This window comes from Acomys minous, assembly GCF_964271855.1.
Source record: "Acomys minous genome assembly, chromosome: 3".
In the NCBI taxonomy this organism is placed as follows: domain Eukaryota; kingdom Metazoa; phylum Chordata; class Mammalia; order Rodentia; family Muridae; genus Acomys; species Acomys minous.
The window spans coordinates 94,243,954-94,269,641 of NC_140485.1; the positions used below are offsets into that span (position 1 = coordinate 94,243,954).

The window sequence follows — 25,688 nt, forward strand, 5'->3', positions numbered from 1 at the left end:
TAGTATTGCAACAGTACTTTGGCCTATGGAGAGTTTGATAGGATTATTGCAATCAGTCTTATAGTATTGTAGATTTGTGTGTCTTCCGTATCTAGTAATAAAAATATTCCTCTGACCTCAGTGACTCATCACACACACGTTTCTACTCTATGTTGAGCACTGCCCTTTAGGTTGTACTAAAGTGAGAGAAAATAGCTCTTCCTCCTGGGTTTTCCAAGAGTATACAGAGATAGCAGTCACTTCCACAGTGAGGTACAATATTAAATTTTTAGTTGAAAAATAAAAGATTACCATATTTATGCCCTTTCTCTAGGAGTAAAAAGACAAACACAATTACAAACATAAAATGAGTCAAACTTCTATTTTATTAACAGGAGTCCAAAATGAATACAAAATGCCTCCTTGGTATGCTTTATTTACTTTCTTTAAAAGGCTTCTGATAAAGTCAGGTAGAGTAAAAGCTAAGAATATAGTTCAGCTTTTATAGTGAGCCTTTTCAAAAAGGTTGAATGACATAAACCAAGCATCAGAGAACGTGTGGTCCCACAATCACTTTCAGCCCTGAAGCTTATCAGAAGTAGATCCTGCGCTGACACTAACAGAGGCTTTAAAAGGCTGTAGCCATTAAAAGCCACTTTTATAATGTCTGCTATATCTGGGCAATTAAGAACGGAAAATTCCAAAATGTAGCCCTCTGTATTATGTGGAATGTGTGAGAATGCCACACATTATGGCCAAGATAGATGAAAACAAAGGTTTGAACTCACATATGGAACTGTTATAATGTTACCATCTGCAAAATATCGATAAATGAATAATAGTTTATTAACAGATTAAAAACTTGAGCAGATGTTACTTAAAACATATTTGTGATGTTTATATTTTAATGTTTACTAAAACTTAAGCTGAACAGAGAAAAGTTCCTCATTTATCGATTGTTTTTCATGTACCTTGACTTTTACTGAGACCATAAACTGACCAGGTAATGCAGAGCCCACACTTCTGGACAGCTGTAACAACAAAGGATTTATTCCCATTTGCAGATGAGATATACACAACGCCCCATACCTGAAAGGCTTTAAATGACCCTTTTTCAGATGGCACCATGGCACCAACTGCCTATTTTTTGCATCCATTTCTAGTAAAGACATCAACATTTCCCTCCATGTCAGTTCTCCACTGCTTCTGCTTTATTATACTTTACAAAGCAGCAGATGTTTCAACTGTGTGCAAATGCTGTGGTCCACTCATACGCTGCTTAGTCATCACCTTCCTCTTCTTCCTCCTCTTCCTCAAAGCTATCTTCAAATCCCTCACTGTCTTCCTGGTCTTCATCGCCTTCTACTGCTGTATCCCACTGTGGGTGGTTTTCTGGGACAGGCTTGGCTTCATGAACTTCCAACTATAAACAATTAAATGCACACTTCAGAAATTTGGAGAGGAACAATGAAAAAATACCTAGTAAAGGTTTTCTTTGACCATGGCAATCACAAAGAAATGGATTTTGTGGCTCCAACTAAATTCAATGCATTCATTACAGAAGATACTTCATTCTGCAACTGAAAACACTAAATACACTTACACACAAATGTAACTGAATGTCTAAGATAGTTCAGTATTTGGCGCTGCAGAAGTTAAGCCATGTAAGAATGTATTTCTATGGCACAAAGTACTAACAACTATGGTTCTTATGAAATAATACTGAGTGGTATCTTACTAGAAATCTTTGGCTGAAGGAAGAATAATCCAAGTATGCCTTCCAAAGATTAGTTGTGAAGTGAAAGCCTATGGTCAGTACAGGAACACAGAGCTCTCAGGACGCACAGACTCACCTTTACTGGCTCCTTCCCTCTGAAAAGTTTAACAATGATTGACCACAATCTCACCAATGCAATAGAAAAGCTCAAGGGAAATGAACACTGTTCTAAGATGATTAAAAAACAAACAAACAAACAAACCCCTTCGTTTAGAAATCAGTAAGCACTCCAATAGTCTGTGGTAAAAAGCTGAGTCTTGCCCAGATGCACCACATATTGCAGCACATTAAAATGACCACTAAAGCAACTTAAAGTCCAAGTTTAAAGCTCCTTAAGACCTAACTATTACTGAGACGATCTTCTTCCTTCTATTAGTCCACATTTCAAAACTGGAAATGCTTCCCACACCTTCCTTGAGCACTTGCTCAAAGATCACTAGACCCACAGTCTTACCTTCAGTGGTTTAATCTGATCCAAACCCATATAGGAGTCTGATCTCAGAAACACTGTATACTGATAATTTCCAGGCTTGCCTGGTGCAGGAAACTTCAGTTCTACCTAAAAAGGTAAAAATCAACACTTAAAAACCTGGATTACATAAAAGAAACAATGACTGAGCAAAATGCTGACTTTTGACAGTGGACGTTTGGAGCTAGGTTACATTTTGACCTGAGGAACGCGCCTCGGGCAGAGGCAGAGCACAATAGTCCTAACATAAGTGCTAATAGTGCTATATCCAGCTCCAGGCTGCTGTCTCTAAATGCCCATGGCTCCAGGGCAAGAAGTCATTTGGAAAGTTAGCAAACCAAAAAAGAGAGCTTTTTTTGGTGACAACAAAGTTGGATCATCTTAGGGGGCTTTTGTGTCTCAAAGGACACTTTATAGTCAGGAATAGGAGCTAGAGACAGTGGGCACACTTTAGAAACTATGAGCTAATTAAAGTCTTTATTTGAGGCATTTTGTCTTTGGGTGTAATATTCTTGAGATAAGCACATTTAGGCCAATTTCTACACATCTTAGGTGAATGCTTTGTTATCCTGCAAGCTAAACATTATTTCGCAAGTACTTGACTCATACTTTTCAGTTACATAAAAGAAACAACAGAATGCTCTTAAACTTCCTACCTCAGAGTACTGAGATGATTACAAAAACTTTTACAATAACAAACAGCATGTGATCTCTACTTCATCTATTATAAACATTAAACAAAAAGGAAATCAAATTAAGCAGAACTGTTGGAGTTCATCTCTATGTACACAATTCAAGAAAGCATAGTAAAGCAACCAAATTCTATGCTGTCACTTTAAGACTCAGAAGAAATGAAGCAAAGAATAAGTGTTGAATTAACAGACTTGGAAAGATAAAAAATAATTCTTGCTAAATTCTCTAATTTTCAGGATAAATTATCTATGCCTTAAAAATGGCCAAAGAACCCTACAAGGCACAGGAAGAAGAGGCAGAAAGGACATCCGAGCTGAGTGAGGAGATCTGTTGCAGAAAGAACTCTTGAAGACATGGCAGAGCCCCTGCACACTCCGCTCACCACAGTAGTGGTCATCCACACACGGATGGACCTCAACAAGGCCCCACAACTCCCAAGGGACTGTTGTTGGCAGTTAACAGTTGCTGGGGGATAAAAGTGTCAATTTTTCAGTAAAGTTGCCCACTTTCCAATAAATAACTTCCCATTCATGCTCATGCAAGCATCCTAATTAAACCCAGCAGAGAGACAGACACACACACACACACACACACACACACACACACACACACACACACACACACACACACGTTGGCAATAAGGGTTTGAAAGGGCACGAAATCAGAAGGAACAATGGAAAGATTAAACAACTAAAATTCATTATATTCATATATGAAACTCAAAACTGTAAAAACAAAAAAGATTTACATATTTTACTCCATTATATTTCAATAAACAATTTATAGTTTTAAGAATGCCCTTTACCAACTGACATTGATCCACAGCAGAAAAATAAAGTATAGATTACAGAAAACTATATAAACTATGTCCAAAAAGACATTTTATTTTCTATCAAATCATAAACAAATACAAATAGTAACATAGTCTTAGTGATTGCAATTCTATATGAGGATAAGAATACACCTTCATATGATATTTTTATGCTCTAGTAATCTGGTTCCAATCCTCAAATTCCAGATTTTTGCAGCCAATGTTATATGTTAACATAGGCTTTGTGGTGCATATCTGTAAATCCCAGCACCTGGAAAGCTGAGGCATGAAACAAACTAGAGAGAAATATTCATTTCGTTTTTATTTTTGTTTTAAAAGGTTGATTTCTCATAGTAAAAGAAAAAATCCAAAGCAATTTAAAAGATTAAATAAAAATCAACAAGGATATGCCCTGACCACACTAATGGTGTTTAGTTCAACCATTAAACTTTGACTACACTAAACAAAAAGCAGAGTGAAAAGTGACTATACCAAAACCACTTTTGTGTGCTAAACATTTGATTAAAAAAAAAAATCTTTGGACATTGCCAATGTCCTGGAAATAAGAAAACCTTATTGCTACAAATGGGGAGCAAACAGAGTAATGTGTGATACATGAAATATATGAACAAAAAGAAATGTAATGAGTAAGCAACAAGGCAAAGTACACTGATATTCTAATAAAACAGCCTGGCAGAATCTTGGACAAGATGGTATTATGAACAGAAAGAGAGGGGCTGGAACTTATCACTCCAGTGGAGGCCATGCCTGGCTGGCATTTATCTCCAGGAGTACAAAGGATTAAGAGCAAAAACAAGTATAATCTTCCAGTAGATTTTGACCTGAAGATGAAACAAAAATTGTGGTAGACATGAGGGGAAATTAAATATGAACTGTGACACTGCATCAAATCAGTGGTGATTCCTAGCTAACAACTACACTATGCTTGTGGAAGAAAATATATGTTACTTAGGAGATCCATGTCCAAGTTTTATTGTTAGAAGAAAAAGGAAAGGTTGTGAAGCATGGTATCTGCAGACTTGTGCAAAATCTGGGGGAGGGGAATAACCTGTATAATATTATTTACATGTAATACCACAAGGACAATACGTGAAAAATGGGCTGCTGGGCAGTGGTGGTACACACTTTTAATCCCAGCACTCAGGAAGCAGAGGCAGGCAGATCTCGGAATTGGAGGTCAGCCTGGTCCACAAAGCCAGTCCATGACAGCCAGGACTACACAGAATAACCCTGTCTCAGAAAGAACAGCAATGAAGTTGGTAACATGAACGGTCTACAGGCAGAGAAGAAGGCAAGCCGGAGAGCTGCCTGCTAAGGAGAGCTGCAGACTGGATGGGGAAGCAGCCAAAAGCAAGAAGTGTGTTACAGTTAACAAATGGACAAATTTCAAGTTCTGCATCTCCATATCTGATGTCAAAATGTTCCTTAGGTCTCCAGCTCCTTTCAGCTTTGCTGACTGTAACACACTTCTTAGGAGATGTGACCTTGTGTAGGAAGGGGCTGAGCTTTGATATTTCACAAGTCTATGCCAGACCCAGTCCCTTTACTGGCATTAGACCCCACTTTGAGATTGCACATAAACTGAAGACCACCTGAGACACTGTTTGCTAGTAGGCCCAGTCTGTAAGCCACTTCGCCCCCTCACCCCCAAGATACAGTACAGCAGAATACAGCTTCCATGAGGAAACAAAACATAATGAGTAAACAACACCACTATGGACTTCAATCTTGAACTGACTGAACTTAGAAATACCTAGAATGGTCTGGGTATGTCTTAAGCTATGATGGCAACATGAGCTGATGACATTATCAGGTGATGGGCTATAGGAGGTGGACCCTGTCTAGAACAATGTGCCTATGAAGGCACCTCATCAAGCATGGATGAGCCTTCTGAAATTAATCCTCTCTCCCTTAACATTATATACAGAATGTATATAGAGATTAGATGTGTGTGTGTGGGGGGGGGGTTGCACGCATGCGTGTGCACCCACAAACACATAAGTGCAGGTATCTCAAGAGGCCATCTAGTGTTGCAGGGTGGCCCCAATAAAAACAAACAAAATACAATGAACAAAATACAATATACTAAATTATTAAAAATTTAGTGAAGCATCATAAAGGATAAGACATTAAAACAAACATTGTTAGCCAATTACCTCTTCTGTATCCTTCAGTGTACACACATGATATGGCATGGATATTAATGTTTGTTCTTTTCTATCTGCAATATAAAGCCACCACCACTCTTGTTTTTCCTGTAAAGGGGGAAAAAAAAACCAAAAAGAGGATGAGTTATCCAAAAGGACTGAGAAACAGTTTTAATGCGCCTGTTTTACAGAGATGCCACATCGTCAGCACTGACACAGGGCCTAGCTCAACTGAAACACACTGTACACAACCATGCAGGGCACACTCACTAGTGCCCACATAAGTTTATATATAAAGTTTCTGGAGTTCCAGGAACTCCAAAAAGCCTACTAATGGATCTCAATATTAGATATCCCTGATTTACTTTAAAATGACAAAAGACATTCTAAAAAAGGAAAACAACTTAAATTATTAAAACATCATAAGTATGAATGGAAGGGACTTGGGTAGCCCAATAAAAATATCAATGCAAGTTGGGATTAAAAGCATGCACCACTACTGCCTAGCATCATCTTACTATTAAAAGAGAGCACCTCAGATTTGAAGAATTTCATTGCACACTACTACACACTGCAGTTCTGGCTGAACTGCGGAAAGGTCAGAACAACAAAAAGATCATTAGGAAACCGCCACCAGACTGCACAGTGAGAACTGGGACTTAGGATGATAGCACAAGGCCAAGCAGCACACGTCACCAAGCTTCAGTGTGCCCAGTAACCACCACTGCGCTACACTTCCATTAGTGAACTAGTGCTACACATCCACTTAGTCATCTGTTGTAAGGACTGAGTAGGGAAGACACCTTGCCTAAGGAGTTCAAAGGAAATGTTGGGAGCTAAAAATAAACTCCAGGATGTGCTAAATGTACATTAGCCAAAATAGCAGTATTCCAAACTCTTGAATTTTTATTACTTAAAAAAAACTCTATTGATAGGAGCGACAATGTCCTAAGGAGAGGGAGAGGGAGAGGGACAGAGGAGAGGGAGAGCAAGGGAGAATGAGACTATTATTTCTTTGGACAATATTTAAATCCAAATCAATACTTCTCCATTTTGTTTTACTCAGATAGCAGGACTAGCATGAAGTTCCTGCATTTGCTGGTCCATCCCACTGGCCCAGTCTTTTCCATTATTATTTTTGTTTATCTTTATAACACTGCTACTTTAAGCCCAACAAAAAGCTCTTCTGTTGAATGGCATAGGCTACAAAGCACTGAGCATGAGTAAGGCTAGTAAGCAAACCACAAATGTGCGATGATGACAGCAACTCCTAATAAAATTCACTTCTGCTTAACTTGAAGACTGATGCAGCTGCAGGATGATCGCTTGTGTGTGCTTGTTTCATACATACACAGTTTATACAAAACTAACCGTCTCAACATGTTAATGGAGACTTTTACAAGTGTTCAGATCTGCTATTGCAGCATGAAAACAATGAATGAAATTGTACTCAAATCAACTTTGTTTAAAACAAGGAGGCGTGGTGGCACATACTTTTAATCCCAGCAGTAGAGAGGCAGAGACAGACAAACCTCTGTGAGTTCAAGCCAGCTAGGGACCTTTAGGAAATAAGTGGGGAGGCTGGCCTTATGCTCAACCGTTAGACATTGTGAAACAGCATTATCATCTACAAAGCTCACATTACAAATAAATAAATTCAATGAATAAATAAATCACCTAACACCTCAATGTTTAACTTTATGATTTTGTGTTGGGCAACGTTCCTTGTTCTCATAGGTCACATGTGGCACACAGGTCATGAGTTTTCAAATACTGACCACAAGGTACAAACTATACTAGGAAAAAGCATTTCTGAGAATAAAATACTTTGAGGGAGTCCATGCTTTGTTTATTAACTAAGCATGATCTAAAATGATACTGTCAATGACATGGGTACCAAGTATGTGGGATGAGTGCTTACCTTCTCCCACTCTTTAAAGCCAGTCAACGAGCAGAGCTTATTTGCTTGACTTCAGGGTGCCTGGTGTTGACAGGCCATTTCTGCAATGGTGAAACGCCTCTAACAGATGAGCTAAAACCCAAGCCACGCCAGAAGAGCAGCACACACACAGTAAGATGGAACCCTGGGCTGGCTCTTCTCCAAGTCACAACAGGAGTATATGCAAAGCCATTTACTTGCTGCTAGGAAAGTCCAGTCATTTAGGACTTAGAAGCTCCCACAATCTTGGGACTGATATTTGCAAGCCCAACACAAGGAGAGAGCAGAAAGTTCTGCGGCAAGTTGTGAAGCAGTCCATGAACAACAGGACCCAACTCATATTTTTGGTTGTGAGCCTAGGCTTTAATAATGGCCGAGCCATCTCTCCAGCCTGGGAACCAGCTCTTAATCTTAACTCCACAGATACTCACCTTCAAAAGCAAAATGCCAAGGGAAGTTCCCAGTCATTTCCAGACCAACAAGACAGCAAGGATATTAAGAGAGGAGCAGGCATAAAGAAGAAGTAAACAAAGACAGTGGCACAGACAGCACAGCGGTGTTCTTTCCTCAGTTTGAGACTCAGGTATGTTCAGTTCTTGCTGAATTTTGTTCAGAGCCCAAAACACCTAGTCCTGTAGTTACTACCCAAGGGGTCATGTATTCCCACAAACTAGGAAAGGTACTGGTGTCAAAAGGAAGTTGCTGGTACCAAGTGGCTAGGTAAGGAACCCTTCGAGATAACAATCTCTTTCATACTACTTAAAACTCCACGAGGGTCAAAGACTCAAACAACCAAGTAACCAAAGTCAAGATAATGCATTCATCTTATAAGACTTCCTCTCACTACTCAGTGAAACAGCCAACAAGCACAACGCTCAGTAACAGGACCAGACATGACAGAAGCTTAGGAAACCACACAGACTTAAAGTTAATCCCCCTGTAAACAACATAGTCACAGAAAATAATCCATATTATAATATATCCTTTGTTATGAGGGTAACCTATCGAAATAAACCAGTTATTACACCTTGGAGCAATAAACATACTACATAGTAGTACAAATCCCATAAAAAAATATATAAAAAAAAGAAATGGAATCATAGAAACACTAGGCTGAGCACAACTCACCTCTGGAAAGTAAAGACTATACACCGGGTGTGTTATCTTTGACTTGGTTTCTAGAAGAGCTCTCTCTTTTCTCTGTATACTTTGTTGTAACTCTTGCCACTCCTAAGTGAAGAAAGCATTAATACTTGAAATATGTTATCTTCTAGAGACCATATGCATAACATATTAATATTTGTACATACCACGACATTTATTTTAAGTCTACTAGCTCTGGTAGCCAGTAAGTTCAAGGGCAAAAAGTATTTCCTATTTGTCTGAGACTATGGGCTAAATTATGCTTAGAATGAGACCGACTTTGAATCTGTTGGCTAACTGCATCTCTCTGTCTTGTAAAGAAACTCATCCTTAGCTGGGTGCAGTGGTACACACCTTTAGTCCCAGCATGAGGATCACTTTTTCTATCTCAAACCACAGGGATTACTTTTAGATCAAAAGCCCAGTCAGAAGAGTAAGTGAACAGCTGATCAGTTTATACTTCATCTGCAATGAATCTCTAGCACTCTTTTCTGTATTATTCCTGAAAATGAAGTGAAACTTGATGCATATACACTGCATCTCACATCTTAATAAATTCTTAATTATCTATGAAGTGTGAAAAACAAAGTGGCATTCTAAACGCTTTCCCTTTAACTGACTATCAGGAATCCACAGAGCAGCCTTCCAAGGACAGCTCCTGTCTCACAGCTGCCTTCCCTGTTTACTACTTGCAGAGACACCATCCATTATGAAAATCCCTAAAGAGCCCAAACTAACTTCAACAAATTTTTAAAAAACTGGGATTTCCTAGTCTAAAACAATTTTCCTTTAGAATTCCTCAAAACAAATGCAATCTTGAAGTCATAAAACTCTAAAATGGACGAGTTAAGCCAAGCAAACAAATGAACAACCAGCTGCAGTGATACTCAGAAACATGATTCAATGACTGAAACTATCCTGTCTGGAGCTGGGCTCTGTCCTCAGCAAGAGTGGGGTAGGGGGATGGGACGTCAGGGCTTACTGCTTCATCGTCTTTGTTTTGTTTTTCATCTTGCTCTCTATCAGATTCTCTGTCACTACCATCGTCTTTTTCACTCTGCGAATCTCTATTGGTTTCTTCCTCTTCAGAGTCACTGCCTTTGTCAGAAATGTCATCTTCTTCCTCTTTTACTGCAGCTTCCTAAAAGACAAAAGCAAAGACAGAAGTGCTGAATGTCTCAGTCAGTAAATGGCTGAGTCTCTGTCAACATAACAAAACTCAAGATTAGAAAGGCAAAAGGCAGACATGGAGGGCATAAAGCTTAAAAGAGAAACTGTCTTCACTCACGAAGGCCATCACTGCATTTATGGAATATCTTTATTAAAACACTTACAAATGGTTGAAGTCAATGTCAAGTCATTAAGACTTCTTGAAAGAAGGTCAATGTTTTAAGAAATATCTTCCTACAAAGCCCTAACAGCCACTGAAAAGTCATTTAAAGTAACACCAACAAAAATTTTCAAGAACACAGCCATACAAATGTGCCACACCTGTCAGCAGCTCTAAGTTACTCAAGACAGGCAATGAATGTGAGCAAAGACTCAGCAACGGTACCATGCTAATCCCCATCTCAAACCAGAGAGTCAATTGATGTCAATCCAAATTCAGTAATCACTTTTTAGTAAAAATTACTGACTCTAAATGTTTACTTGGATGTAAAATAGTTAAGAAAATAAGTAAAATTACAAGCTAGAGAATTTACATTGTAGTATGTAAAGACTGCAATTAAGCAAGTGTGACACTGGCGCCAGAACAAGCAAAGACAGTGGATCACAGCATCTGGAGTGACACATTACAAGCAATATGGCCACTTGTTCTAAACAAAATGCCACTGCAATCAGTGAGAAAAAATTTGTACTTTCAATAAATACTAGAATAAGTATTCCATAATTTACATTACCTGTGAAAAGTCACACAAGATAGGTCACAGAGCTGACAGTAGTATTAAAATGAATCCTCAGCAGCTGTGGCTGCCTGTGCGAGTTCAGACTAGTGAAGATTCTAGAGTGAAGCCCTTCCACCCTCCAGCAGAGAAGCACTGATGGCTGGTGATGGCCCGTGTAAGGGAAAGTCAGCTAAAGGTACAGCTCCGGGTAGACTGACCACACTCTGTGGATGGTCCCACAGCCGTGAATACACAGGCAGCATAAATGTACTAGTGTCTGGGGGGATTAGGATAATTAGGAAATAATTATCATCAAAATAAATGGTATGTATGTATAAAATGCTCAAAAATAGAAAATATATTTTTTGAGATAAGGTCTGGCTACATAGCCTTGGCTGGCCTAGAACACATTATGTGCCAGGCTGGCTCACAAACTCAGAGATCGGCCCTCCTCTGCCTCCTTTGCTGTGATTAAAGGTGTGCATCAACACACCCAGTTACTTTTTAAAAAAGCATACTGAAATAGATTTTATTAAAATAAGAACCATCAAAAAGCTACCTAGTTCAAGAAGAAACTCATACCCAGAATATCTAAAGAACTTTCATCAAATTCCTAAGACAAACAATCCATGAGAAAGTTAACATAATGGCCAGTAAGTACAGGAAAACCTCAAATCATTAGGTAAATATAAATGAAAGCCACACATAGTACTATCACTATGGATCAACCAAATAGTTAAAGCCAAAGAAGGGAAAATGAGGTTGAAGTGAGGGGCACAGGAACTGGACTCTCATACTCAGCTGGGTAGTTCAAAATGTCAGAATCTGGAAAGCAGGCTCTATTGATGAGTTTAAGCACATCTATCTTAGGATCCAGCCCCACTGCTATGTAGAAAGTGTCCAGAAAAAAATGCACAAAAAGTTTATCACATAAGCACCTTTAGTTATATTAGATTAAGATGGCAAACCAAAACAGAACAGAGAGACTATTTATTTATACAAGAAATAGCACCAAAATATGCACATGCACAACCTCTCTCTATTGCACTCCTCTGGACAATTCTTACAAACAATACAAAATAAGAACCCTGAACGAGGGTCAAGAAGACAGCTCAGTGGCTTTGCAAAGGTGTTTGCCACCAACCTTACGTTCTGAGCTCAATTGCTGAAACCTACATGGTAGAAAGAGCCTACAAGTTGTCCTCTGATCTCCACACATGGCACAAAGATGCACACACAATCAATTAATGATTAAAAAAAAAAAGATTAAGAAATATTGGGAGGCTGGAGAGATGGCTCAGCAGTTAAGAACACCAGCTGTTCTTCCAGAGGATTGAGGTTCAAGTCCCAGCACCTATAGCACCAAAGCCCTCTTCTGGCTCTGCAAGCACCAGGCACATATGCAGTGCAAGCAAAATGCCAATTCATACAATATAAAACTCAGGGCCTAGAAAGATGGTGAGAGTTAAGAGTAAGTACTATCTTCTTGAGGACCTCAGTTCAATTCCACATCAGGAGCTCATGACCACCTGTAACTGAAGCTCCAGGAGATATGGTATCATTTTCTAGCTCCAGGCACTTGTGCGAGCACACACAACACAGCATATAGACACATAAATACAAATAGTTTTTGCTTGTTTTTTGAGAAAGGTTTTCTCCATGTAGTCTTAGCTATCTTAGAACTTGCTCTGCAGACCAGTGAGCACAGCCTCAAGAGATGCCCCTGCTCCTGCCTCCCTAAAGATGTATGTCACCATATCTGGCACTTAAAAAAAAAAGGAACGAAGGAAGGAAGGAAGGGAGGAAGGAAGGAAGGAAGGAAGGAAGGAAGGAAGGAAGGAAGGAAGAAAAAAGAAAAAAATAGTGGGCATTAAGCATACATCTTTAATCCTAGCACCCAGGAGGCAGAGGCAAGTGTATTTCTGCATATTCAAGGCCATCTTGGTCTACATAGTAACATCTTATCTCAAAAAGAGAAAGAAGGAAGCAGGGAGGGACAGGGGAGGGAAAGAGAATGTCAGGACTGGAGAAAAGGCCTAGCAGTTAAGGGCACTGGCTGCTCTTCTACACAACCCAGATCTGACTCCCAGCACCTTGTGGCAGACAACAGCCATCTGTAATTTCAGTTCCAGGGAAGCCAACGCCCTCTTCTAGCTGCATTTATCTATCCAGGACACAGTACACACATGGTACACAGCCATTTATACACACAGATTAAAAAGAATCATACACATAAAATAAAACTAAACCTTAAAGGATGATTTCACTTATCTGAAGTTTATTAATTAACAAAATTATAGTGATTATAGTCACTGTAATGGGATAGACAGATGAAGTACTGAATGGAAGAATCACTGACTACGAAGGGACACACAGGAGCTCTCCTGAATGTAATTAAGGTTCTAAAGCATTTTTAAAATATTTTTCAATTGTGTGTATATGCCTGTATCTATGTGTGGTGTATGCACATGTGAGTGTAGCTGCCTATAAAGACCAGAGATGACAGATCCCCTGGAGATGGGGTGGCAGGGAGATGTGAGCCACCTCACACAGGTGCTACGGATGAAAGTCAGGTCCAATGCAAGAACAGAAGACACTCTTAACTGATGAGCCATCTCTCAAGCCCAGAACTTTTAAGTCTAGATCTAGTTACGGCTCATGGTAGAGCACTACCCTAGGGTACATGAAGCTGTGGGTTCAATTTCCAACACTTGGAAGAGAGAAAGTCAAGAAGGGAGGGCAAATCTTGACTTGGGTTTAATGTACGTATTCACATGTGAACTTTAGGAGCTATATGCGTAATTACCAGTTTAATATATACAGACTACATGTGAGTAGTAACGGTGACTGCAGACTTACACTCCCAACAACTCCATTTGCCTGCTTCTGCTTCTGCTGCTTTGCTTGAGGTAAGGGCACAGCTGTGGGTTTTTTTTTTAAGGGCTTCTTCTTTTTTGACTTGGGCATTTTCTTGGGTCCTTTGCTCTTCTGCTGCCATCCTCCTTTTGCCTTGCTCTTGTTGGCATCACTCTGCTGCAAACCACATGTGACTATTAAGGCTTAGCAGTCGTTTTTTAGAAGAGATTGATGACAATAAGTGTTTTCATAACTGTATGCCACCCCACAGTAACATAAGCCAACTAGAGAAGTAAACAGAACTTGTTTGTTACCCCATCTTCCGCAGGCTGTTCCTCAGCAACACAGATGGATTGCTCCTTTTCAAACACTTCCTAGAGGCAACCAGAACAGTATCTATCAGGCCATGTTTGTCTTTCAGATGAAAAACAAATCCTTCAAAATGTCTATCCATAAAGGTTTATCAGTTGCAATTGGGAGGGTGAGTAGGCTTGGCAGGCATTAAGTCTCTACATATTCAGGTAGCAACCTTCCAAAATACCTCATAGCTTTCGTAAATAGACTTTGAAAAATAGTCTACTTAAGATAACAAATTTGGTGACTTAACATATGTGAATTCATTTTAAAGTCAAAAGTATTTCAATTTAAAAATTCATTTTATTCTAATAGCAATCAAGCAAGACTGTTTTAATGGGAATTTGAATATATAATATTATTCTAATTTTTCACCTTCAAGGGACCACTATTCATTTATTCATTATCATCAGTGGATTACCAAGAAAATCCACATACCCTAAAAACATATCCACTAACCATACAATTTAATTAGAATCAATATGGAAACTATAAAATTTACAATTTAAAGTTCAGTTAGAATCTAGTAAGAATGTATACTGGAAAATGACAAGTGGCAGAGGTTGCACATAATAAATGTCTTAGAATTAGTAAAGCCAACAAGTGAAAACAAACATAATTATTAAACTCTACAAGAAAAAGGCTAGCCTAATTAACAAGTCAGTAAGCTAGCATCACCATTTTGTTTGTTTTCGGGTCACATGTAACCCAGCTGCCCTGAATTCACAATTGCCCCTGCCTCAGCCTCCTGAGCACAAGCTGCTGGGATTATAGGCATGTGCCACCACACTGGCACTATAAGGTTTTGTTTTTTCTGTTTGTCTAAAGTGATGGGGGAAAGAATTTAAGACCTCACATATGCTAGCCAAGTGCTACACCAGCAGCTAAACTACCACCAGCAGCTCTGTGTGTGGGTGCACACATGGGGCCAGAGGCTGGTGTCGCGTGGCTTCCTTCCTTTCACTCACATTCTTTTTTGAGGCAGGTTCTCTCACTGACTTGGCTACACTGGCTGGCCAGCAAGCCCAAGGGATTGTCCTGCCTTCACCTCCTTACTGCTGCTGTTAGGAGCTTGTCCCCATGCCTGGCTTTTGTGTAGATGCTAGTTTCAACCCAGGCACCTTAATGACTGCCATCTCCCCAGTGCTACCACCAGCTTTTAAAAAAAAATACAACATGCTCTTTTGTAAGTTCAGTAACTGGTACAAAAACTGTATGACCTATGAAACCTGAAATATTTACTATCTGAACCTTAACTGAAAAAAACGTTGCTACTCCTTGGTCTAATTTTATCATCATTTCCTCGTCTCTCCATTTGTTAACTGGCTTGACCGCCTGATTACTTTCAGGTACAGTTTGTCTAAGAATGGGAAGAAAATCATTTGGCTCTTTCCTTTAATCCAGGAGTTGATTTTTCTTCTAGGTACTTTCAGAAATATCAACAGTACAAGACTGAGGTTTTGGTCACTTCTTTACCTAGGAACCAGAACATGCAGACAATATGATTTTAGGTTTTAAACCAATTATGGCACTGGCCTAGTTTTTCTTTTCCCAAGAGGCACCTTTTATCATGAGTCAAAAATCACATAAATACTTCCTTACCACTTAATATCATAAAATTAACATATTTTATTTGTATATCCAACTACAAAATAGGGTTTTTCAAATAAATATTTTAGACACAGTATTTAAATGCAGCAGACATTTCCTGCAAATCATCCGAGACTCCACAACAGAATCAATCACTACTTGAGTAAGTTGAAATAGTGGTCTACTAGAAACATGAGTGACAGGAATCACTAGGTAAAGCCCAACACCTTGAGTTCCATCCCCTCAATACAGCAGGAGGACTAACTCAACAAGCTGCTCTCTGACCGCCACACTATGGCAAGATTGTGTACGTGCACGCACGCACGCACACACGCACGCACGCAAACAAGGAAAAAATAGACATTGAGTGGTAACTTTACTAACTGACATGAAGGTTAACATAAATATGTAATAGAAATACAAAAAACAAAGTTAAAAAATGCACAGTTGTACTTTTAAAAAGTAAGGTAAGCACCGCTGTTCGTGGTATGTATATATATATATATGGAAATTCACCTCAGAGATCCAAACTGTCTATAAAGATATAACACAAGCAGGTCATGTGAAGCTGATAAGGGAGATGGACATCAAAGAAGCAGGCTTGATATTAAAATAAAATTAATTGTACAGCACATATCTATTAGGATACTTTTAAGAGATTACAGTGGGATTTCAGAGTGATCATCATTTTTTCCCTGTATTTTTCAATACTGTTTAAGTTTCTTTCCAGACATGATTAATTATTATAACTTACCTTTAGTATAATTTTTAAGTATTGTAAAGAAAGCTAAAACAAACTCTAAGGAATTCACTAAAATGAAGGCAATGAAATTACTAACAATAATTTCTACATAGGCAGCACACTGCAGTATAAAAACTATACTTATAAGCATATCATAGGCAACTAGCAATAAACATATACAGAATTAATCTAACTAGGCTTCTAGTTTCTATCATGAAAATAATATTATAAAACACCTAACAGAACTCGTTAATTTAGATCTTGTTACAAGTTTTTAAAGCATACTTAAACTGAAAAAAGCAAACAAAAATTTAACTCATAAAGCATAAAAATACAATTACAAATAAAATGGGACGTGCATGTCTTCAGGAAACTGAGTCTAAGGAACAGAACAGTGTGGCAAGACCCTGTGTCAAACACAAAACAAAACAAAAACCGAGCTGGGAAGAGGCTCCGTGAGGCGTGGTAGGATCCCTGGCATCCATGTTTTAAAGGCTGGGGCTAGGGGCCTGGAGAGGGACTCAGTTGTTGGAGTACTTGTTGCTCTTTGCAGAGGACTGGGTTCAATCCCAAGAGCCCACATGGTAGCTCACAAGCATCCATAGATATGGTTCCAGGGCATCCATTCTATACCCTCTACTGACCTCTATGGGAACCAGGCTCTCGTGTGGTGAATAGACATACAGACAGGCAAAACATTCATACAAACAAAATGACTAATCTTAAAAAAACAAAACAAAAAAACTAAAGCCAGGCATGATGGGTAGCACATGCTTATAATCCCAGTACTGGGAGGCGGAGCTCTGGAACTAGCCTCACTAAAATGGCAAACAAAGGGGCAGTAAGAGACACAGTCTAAAAAAACAACACTATATGATCAGTTCTTGACTTGCAGCTTACACACACTTACACACACACACACACACACACACACACACACACACACAGGTACCCATGTACAAACACATGTATATGCATACACAAACCTCCAAAATAATAAATATATGAAAATAAATATAAATAAGTAATACAAATAAACTACTTACAGCCATCGTCTGCCTTGTCAGTTTAACCAACACTGTAACTAAGGATCCTACTGTGATGTTGTTGCTGTCTTCATCATCCAATACTGGAAGACAGGAGGAACAGAGCAAAATATAAAAAGCAAGTTCTAAGTCAATGAAAACAGCAACATTTAATTTGCCCAAAACAATTTGGTACTTTAGTATTTTGAACATAATTTACCAATAACTGTAAAACCCCGTAGGTGCTTTCAACAACTGATTCATTTAATCCTTAAGACTATTATTATTATCACTTCTACTTTAAGAAATCAGGGTCACAGCTGCACTGGCACTGCCAAGTTTCAAAACCAACTTTGTAGATACAATATAATTTTACTTCTCTGACCAATGCCTGACTGCAAGAGTAAAATAATAAAATAATAAAAACTTAATTTCAAATGACCTTAAAATTAAAGAAACAATATTTAAAGCAGTAATTTCAACATACTTTCTTTATAGGAAAAAGCTTTTTAAGAGCTAGCTTTGGAAAGACATATTAAAAGGGAAACAAAAAGCACTCAAGAGGCAGAGGCAGATGGATCTCTCTGAGTTTGAGGCCAGTCTGTTCTATAAAGTGAGTCCAGGACAGCCAGTGTTATTACATAGAGAAACTCTGTCTCAAAAATCAAAAACAAAATAACTTGGAAGAACAGACAGGAAGATTAGCATTGCCTGTGTGTGAAGATGTGTATTTGTGTAGACTTCCATATTTTTCTAAAGAGAATACTGTCTAGCAGATATGGTAATTTGAATGAGGTGGCTGCCATAGGCCCATATCAAATCTCAGCATTCAGTCCCCAGTTGGTAAAACTGTTTTTGGGAAGGATTAGGAGGTATGGCCTTGTCAGAGGAGGTATGTTACTTGGGGTGGGCTTTCAAGTTTCAAAATCCACACCAGGCCCAGTCCTGCCTGCTCTCTCTTTGCTTCCAACTCACAGATCAGGATGTAAGCTCTCAACTACTGCTGCAGTGCCATATCTGCCTGCCTAACATCAGGCTCCCCACCCATGATGGTCACGGACCAAACTCTGAAACTGTAAACAAAGCCCCAGTTAAATGCTTTCTTTTGTAAGTTGCCTTGGTCATGGTCTCTCCATAGCAATAGAAAAGTAACTATAAAAGCAGAGAAGATGGCTCAGTAGGTAAAAGTGCTTGCTCTGCAAGCCTTGGGTCCAGAGTGTGAATTGTCAGCACCTACATGAAAAGCAAGGCATGTAATGTATGTGTAATACCAGCACTGGGGGGTGGAGGCTGGTGGAATCTGAGAGCTAGCTGGCTGTCCAGACTGCTAAAAAGGCTACTTCTGCTTCCGTGGGAGACGCTACTTCAATGAAACAAGGAAGAGAGCAATAGGGAAAGCCACCAAACATCTTGCTCTAGCCTCTGCATGCTTGAACATCCATAAGTATACTCACATGCGTGCAACACACCTACACACACAGCCTCCTCTATACCAAGACTGTCTCAATACAATGGACCACACCTAAACCTTTCTTCCCTTAAATTGCTCTTGTAAGGTATCTTGTCAAAGCAATCAGAGAGGTAATTACTATTCATACCTTGTACTCAAATGATACTAATTCATTTTCTATAAGATTTTATCTGTAAGAAATTTCTTCATTGAGAAATTTTCATTTTCACTAAGTTTGTGCCTGACTCACAGATTTTTAGTTCAGTACACTGTTCTGGCCTTTATTACATACCAACATATGGAAAACAGCAGTCTATAACAACGTGTAACTGCTAACCACACTACTGGTTGTGAGGGTGGACGATGTGGCTCAAGAAAAGGTATACTATCCTTTCTTTACCTTACAAGCCTCTGCTATCAGAACTAAAACCTGGGCCACATATCATCTACATTTTTTATTCTGCAGTACCTGTGTCATCTGCTGCATCAATGTGTCCATGAGAGTTGGTGTTTTAAAGCGAAAAAAAAAAAAAAAAAAAAAAAGCCTGCCATGAGCTGCTATGTGGCCTCTCATGATAAAGGGAGAGCAATGATCTCCAGCACCATATTAAGAACTCTCTACTCCACCTTCAAACTATGTGACTCCTATGACATTCAAATAACACAGTAAAATTAACTTCCTTGAAGACAAACTTTTCTAACATTTTTTCCAATCATGTATTTTTCAATAATTTATTATAACAAAGAGTATCTAAATCCCAAACTAGATTTGGTTAAAAAAGTAAACCCTAAATGCAGTTTTAAAAGATTTTGCTATGTACATGTGAGTGTCTACAGGTATGCATGTATGTGTACATGTGTGGCTGATGTTCAAGAAGTTACAGGTGGATGTGAGTCACCAGGTGGAGGAGTTGTAAACTGAACCCGTCCTTTGCAAAAGCGATAGGTGTTTTTGTTTGTTTGTTTGTGTTTTTTTGCATGGGGAGAGGGGGTGTTTAAAGACAGGGTTTCTCAATGTAGCCTGTCCTGAAACTCACTCTGTAGAGTAGGCTGGCTTCAAACTCACAAGTATTCTCCTGCCTCTGCCTCCTGAGTGCTGGGATTAAAGGCATGAGCCACCACCGCCTGGCATAGAAGGTGTACTTAACCTCTGAGGCACCTCTCCAGCCCCTAAAGAGAGTGCTTTTGTTGTTGCAATTTCTTTAGGGTTCCCCCCCATCCACACGTTTTTATTTATTTACTTTTTTTAAAATATGGAACATTTCAAGAATTTTAGTGTGTCATCCTTGTAGAGGGACAATGCTAATTTTCTCTGTATCATTCCAATTTTTAGTATACGTGCTGCTGAAGCAAGCACTAAAGAGAACATTTGTATTAGTGATTTTAAAGTCTAAAAGCTCACCAATGTAAAAGGAAACTCCCAAGTCCCAGAAAAAGTTGTTCAAAGTGTTTACTATATGTATTTGCTATACTTACAAATGTCCTATATTTAATGGAAGTTTTGGTTTCTTTGTAAACCGAGTTGTGCTATGTTAATTATGTTTTTGTTTTATTTAATCTAAGTGTGGAATCTTATTTGGGCTTTAGTTGGTCCATAGCTTCTACCTGTCTCATTTAGGAGCGGTAGGTGGGATAGGAGCATGGTCTTTCCCAGCTGGTGACAGCCTGCTGGAGCAGCATGGGGAGAGGGGTGTGGCCTAGGACCCTGAAGAAGATAAACAGGAGAGCACACAGAGAGAGGTGGGGTGTGGTGGTGGTGTGAGACCAGCAGCAGTCTGCAGAGACCAGAGACTGGTGTGGCAGATGGAGATGGACAGAAACGTTTCAATGCAGCGACTTAGAGGAGACTGCTTGCTGCATTTGCAGTTGACGGAGACTGGTTTTACCCCAAAAGGTGACCCTAAACAGCTGGGAGAAGTAAAGGTCTGTGCACCCCTCTCCCCACTAACGTTCTTTCTCATACTGAGGGTTAAGGGGCTGGTGGAAGGGGGGTAGAGGCACTAAAACTCCAACAAAACAGAGTTTTCAAAACAAGCTATACACTATACAACACTAGGAAACTGAAACCAGATGACAGTGTTTGCTTCCCTGTCCCTAGCATCCCAATTTTAGGAAGTCCTGTACTTCTTACTTAGGTTAGGGTAAATTCAATAAGGCAAAGTGCCTGAAGCATGGCTCTCCAGACGCCAGTAAAAAGCACCCAGTACACAGTATTCTTTACATCAATACAAGGGACAATTAGCTGTCATCAGGTAACAGTAAGTGTCCATTATGGTCTCTGTTTTTAATCCTATAATCAACTAGATGATGAATACCTTAAGGACAGAAACTATTCCTAACATGTTCCTACATCCTTGGTGCCTACAAAAAAAGTTCTCTCATCAGTAAACTGGTGAATATTAAACTCAGAACTATACCACAAAGACAGAATAAAGCAATAATCTGTACTTCTGTGTGCAAAGATATTACTCAGCTATTTAAAATGGTGACAACAATTGTTGGTAGAAAATAAGTGTTTTTACTTAAAAACAGATATAAAAATAGAGATGAAAAAACACATTAAACACAAAGCACAGCAATTTTTAAAGCATACTATATAGATAAATGTGAATTTCAGCACTAAGTAACTATTTCTTTTAATAATATACAGGAAATATCTTCTCCTTTCATCACATTGGACATCTTTTCCATTCTTTGGAGTTAAGCAACTAAAAGAGAATACCAAGACTCCACTGAAAAAGCACTGACGGAGCTGTCAATGGATCCTGATGCAGGATTTCAGCCCCAAAGGCACTTGAGAGGGTAAAACTGGTGGTGTAAGTCCATCAGCTTGAGGAAAGAGCGCACAGCAAAGCCAAGGTTAAGACAGGAATGGAAGCCTCTGACATGACATAAGTAATAAAGAAAAACCACAGGAAAAGGCTATCTAGCTCCATGTGTGAAGAATTCAACTAAGGTTAATTCTTCTGTATCCTCACTCAGAACTGATTTCCAATTATAGGTTATGAATAACCTATATAACAAAGGAAATCCAACATTCAACTATAAAGCACAGTCCTTGTACTTAGGACAACTGTAACAAAAATAGAAGCAGGGTTTTGATGAGAAAACTACTACAGCTCTGCAAAGTCTACTTACAAATTACTTTACTAAAGTGTTTTAAAGAAGGACACAGTGATATATGCCTATAACATCAGCACGTAAAAGGCAAAATGTCTCCTAGTTTTAAGAAGCCTGGCCTACAAAGTAAATACAGGCTAGACAGAACAGTAGAGGGAGACTGAGGGACAAAGGAAAAGAAAGAGTTTGAGTCAAATAAGTGAGACTGACTCTGTTGCAATGTTCAACAGGGAAACTCCCCACTTACCCTGTGATTTTATGTCCATTGTCACATATGGAAAACTCCCAAGAACCGCCATGACCTCTTCATATTTGTCATCTTCAAGGAAGTGCAGCAGACTATGACGATCTGATTCTTTTAAGCTGACCAAATCCTGGATAGTTTTAATTTTGTACTAAATAAAAAAAAAAGAAGAAAATTCTTCATGAAATGAAAACCATTGGCATGCTGACCAAACTAAAATCCAGCACCTTCAAAGAAGATAACATTATGGGCATTTCAAAGCAAGACCATAAAAACTAAGGTTGTTTTGTTATAAATTCATTACCTCTTTTAATCAGAAAAATTAAAAACAGTATAAAAATAAAATGTTCATATAGAACCTTGATTCAAGCAAGAACTATTGTTTTAAGTTTATTTTCAGCTTTAAGAATTAAAAACTTGGGCTGGAGAGATGGCTCAGTGGTTAAGAGCGCCACCTGCTCTTCCAGAGGTCCTGAGTTCAATTCCTAGCAACCACATGGTGGCTCACAACCATCTATAATGTAATCTGATACCCTCTTCTGCAGATAAAGTACTCATATGCAATAAATAAAATAAATAAATCTTTAAAAAAAAAAGAATTAAAAACTTTCCAAGTACAGGTGGCCTCTAGATGTTTTACTATGCACTAAATCAAAGAAATTTAAATTAATTAAAATTTAAGTACTTAATTTTTATTTCCACAAAGATTAAATTGTTGCCTAACATAATGGCAATATAATTAAAGGACAGAACTTGGATACAAATTTCTTATACATCTATTTCCTCTTAATACAACCAAACCCAAAGCCTGTCTTCTGCTCACTTCAACTATACACAAAGTAACTTTTCTTTTCCTTTTGTTTTCTTAAAACTGGCCTCATGCTCTCTCCTTAGCCCAGGCCCCTCCTTAGCACAGCCCAAAGGCAGCATCAGCCTCCCAAAGCTCATGCCGCCATGCCCAAAAGGGATGCTGAGAATCCCCCGCCACAACTACACCTTCACTTTCTCTTATTGCCAAACTTTCTATTTCTACATACTTTTGAGATATTCAAGTCTTTACGGTGTTTTCTAAAAAAGAAATTCTCTTTACGTAATCAATTTATCCTCTATGCCCTGGAACTAGCTGATACTGAACCCAGGGTCCTGTGCATACCAAGCAAGCACTCTTCCACTGAGCTTCATCTCCAGTCCACCAACGTGATTTTTAAGGATGTGTCAATTTTTTTGTTTTTGTTCATATTCAACTATAACAACTACCCAACCTTTAAATTAAAAACAAAATTAAAAGTATATGGCATGTTATTATGATACATATATATGTATATGTATGTGTGTATATATATATATATTTGCAATATAAAAAATATATTCATTACTAAAATTCACTCAACCCAAAAATAAATCTATAGTAGAAAGATACTATAAAACCATCTAATCAAGAAATACTAACAAAAAAGATATTCAAAACCTAAGAAACCTACAAAAGGCTACAAAACTTTATTCTTCACATTACCTTGTGATACAACAGTTGCTACGCTTTCCTAGGAAGCAGTCAACAAACCTTTTTATGGTTAGAAACTCTCCTGAGGTTGTCCTCTTCGATGTGAGGGAGCTGCAGCAGGGGAGACTTAAACTGCTGGAGGCCTTGGACGGCCATCTGGGAGAGCTTCATACAGTTCTCTAAGGATGCCAAAGTTGGAGCACGAAACTCCCTTTCTTAGAAAGAATAGGAAAAAAAGAAACAAAAGGGCTGTACTTTTTACACTTTCATTATAAGGAATAAAAATCACAGTAACTTAAAAGTCAAGAACAGGATATTCACTTTTCCCTTAAAAGCTACTGGAAGAATGTTAAAAACAAATAAAAAAACAAAGAAACACACAAAAATCACATGTAAAATTGGTCTAATGTGTACTACTCATCCATAGCCATTATATTCAATTTAACAAAAATCTATATAGGCTCCAATAATGGTAAAATATCAGGCACTATCAGTAATACTGTGACTCAATTTGGAGAACACCTGTAATCCCAGCACTTATGTGGCAATCCTACCTCTCAGGTAGCTGAGGCAAGGGGACATTGCTTTCAAGAACAGTCTAGATGCTGGGCGGAGTGGTGCACGCCTTTAATCCCAGCACTAGTAAGGCAGAGGCAGACAGAGGCCAGCCTGGTCTACAAAGTGAGTCCAGGACAGTCAGGGCTACACAGAGAAACCTTGTCTGAAAACAAAAGCAAACAAACAAACAAACAAAAAACAACCTAGGTGGTGTAGTAAGACACTGGCACAGACACACAAATCCCCAGAACATCCTAAACTGGGTGTGGTGGAACACAGTGGTAACTTTATTGCCTAAGAAACTGAAGCAGAAAGGCTCTGAGTTCAAAACCAGATATGGCTATACAGCAAGACAATATCTCAAAAATAAAAGAGTAAGTAAAGATTCTGTGTTTTTAAAATGTAGTTTTATGTTTACTTTTTAAGGCATCAAGGTCTCTGTATGTGGCCTAGACTAGCCTCAAACAGGAACTCCCGCCTCTTCCTAACAAGTGCTCAAATTACAGGTGCGAGCCACGTCTTCCTAAAAGCTTTGGTACTAACTCCAACAACAGTAAATAAATAAGTAGATATTACCAATATCCCAAACATACTGTAACAATGCGAAGAACTAAAACACCCAGAACAACAAACTATAGTCTCCATTTTTTAAGCATCTTCTTTTCCATTAGTAGCCAAAAACTCCTTTTCTTTTCATAAAAAAAGACCAAAACAAAACACATTATGCCAATTAAAGAATTATTTCAAACTCACTGTGAAAATACAAAATAACTAAGACCTATTTAGAGGAAAAAAAATTTTAATCACCAAAAATAAAACAGTGAAAAGACTGAGAAAAATTATGAGCCCATCTGAGAAAAGTGATCCACCTGATATAAAGAATTGTAATTAAACACTCATAAATCTAAAGATAAACTATGAAGTATAATAAACAAATGCTTACAGGACAAAGTACAATACAATTACATTCCTTCCTCACCTTCACGGCTCCGGGCCATTATTATTAGCTGGCAGATTACATTAACCATTTCTTGAAGCAGAGCAGGACATTTTTTCAGCATGAATTGTTGATCTGAAAACACAAAACAAAACCAAAAAACTTGAAATAAACTATTCTAACCTTACAGTGAAAATACCTTTCCTATTTGAAGCTCAAGGCTAACACAAAATGTGATGACCCTTACACATTTCACATAGTCCCAGAATCTTAATGTTTCAAAGAAAGTTTCTCCTCAACTGCAGAATAGACAGAAAGCTATCACTAACATAAGATTTAGCAAAGCCAAAATTCTAACATAATGGGTAATATTTATTACAGCCAATCTTTATTCCTTTAAAACAGTTCTAATCATCAATTTTATTCTAATCTCACTATCTTTGATA

At 38.5% G+C, this 25,688-nt stretch overlaps 1 protein-coding gene across 2 annotated transcripts in view; it reads right to left on the reverse strand.

The window, feature by feature from the left end:
• Window positions 1–347: 347 nt before the first annotated feature.
• SEC63 (SEC63 homolog, protein translocation regulator) overlaps window positions 348–25,688 on the reverse strand; it is a 70,111-nt gene continuing 44,770 nt past the window's right edge. Inside the window, exons 11-21 of one of the 2 annotated variants that reach the window (XM_084776087.1) lie at window positions 25,285–25,377; window positions 23,808–23,962; window positions 22,250–22,397; window positions 17,454–17,536; window positions 14,036–14,095; window positions 13,725–13,895; window positions 9,962–10,120; window positions 8,965–9,066; window positions 5,907–6,005; window positions 2,211–2,315; window positions 348–1,402 (exon numbers count right to left, since the gene is read on the reverse strand). In XM_084776087.1, coding sequence (XP_084632213.1) covers window positions 1,259–1,402; window positions 2,211–2,315; window positions 5,907–6,005; window positions 8,965–9,066; window positions 9,962–10,120; window positions 13,725–13,895; window positions 14,036–14,095; window positions 17,454–17,536; window positions 22,250–22,397; window positions 23,808–23,962; window positions 25,285–25,377 — 1,319 coding nt within the window. In that variant the 3' untranslated portion in view covers window positions 348–1,258. Of the gene's footprint in view, window positions 1,403–2,210; window positions 2,316–5,906; window positions 6,006–8,964; window positions 9,067–9,961; window positions 10,121–13,724; window positions 13,899–14,035; window positions 14,096–17,453; window positions 17,537–22,249; window positions 22,398–23,807; window positions 23,963–25,284; window positions 25,378–25,688 lie in introns of both variants that reach the window. The other variant, XM_084776086.1, reaches the window with a different exon arrangement.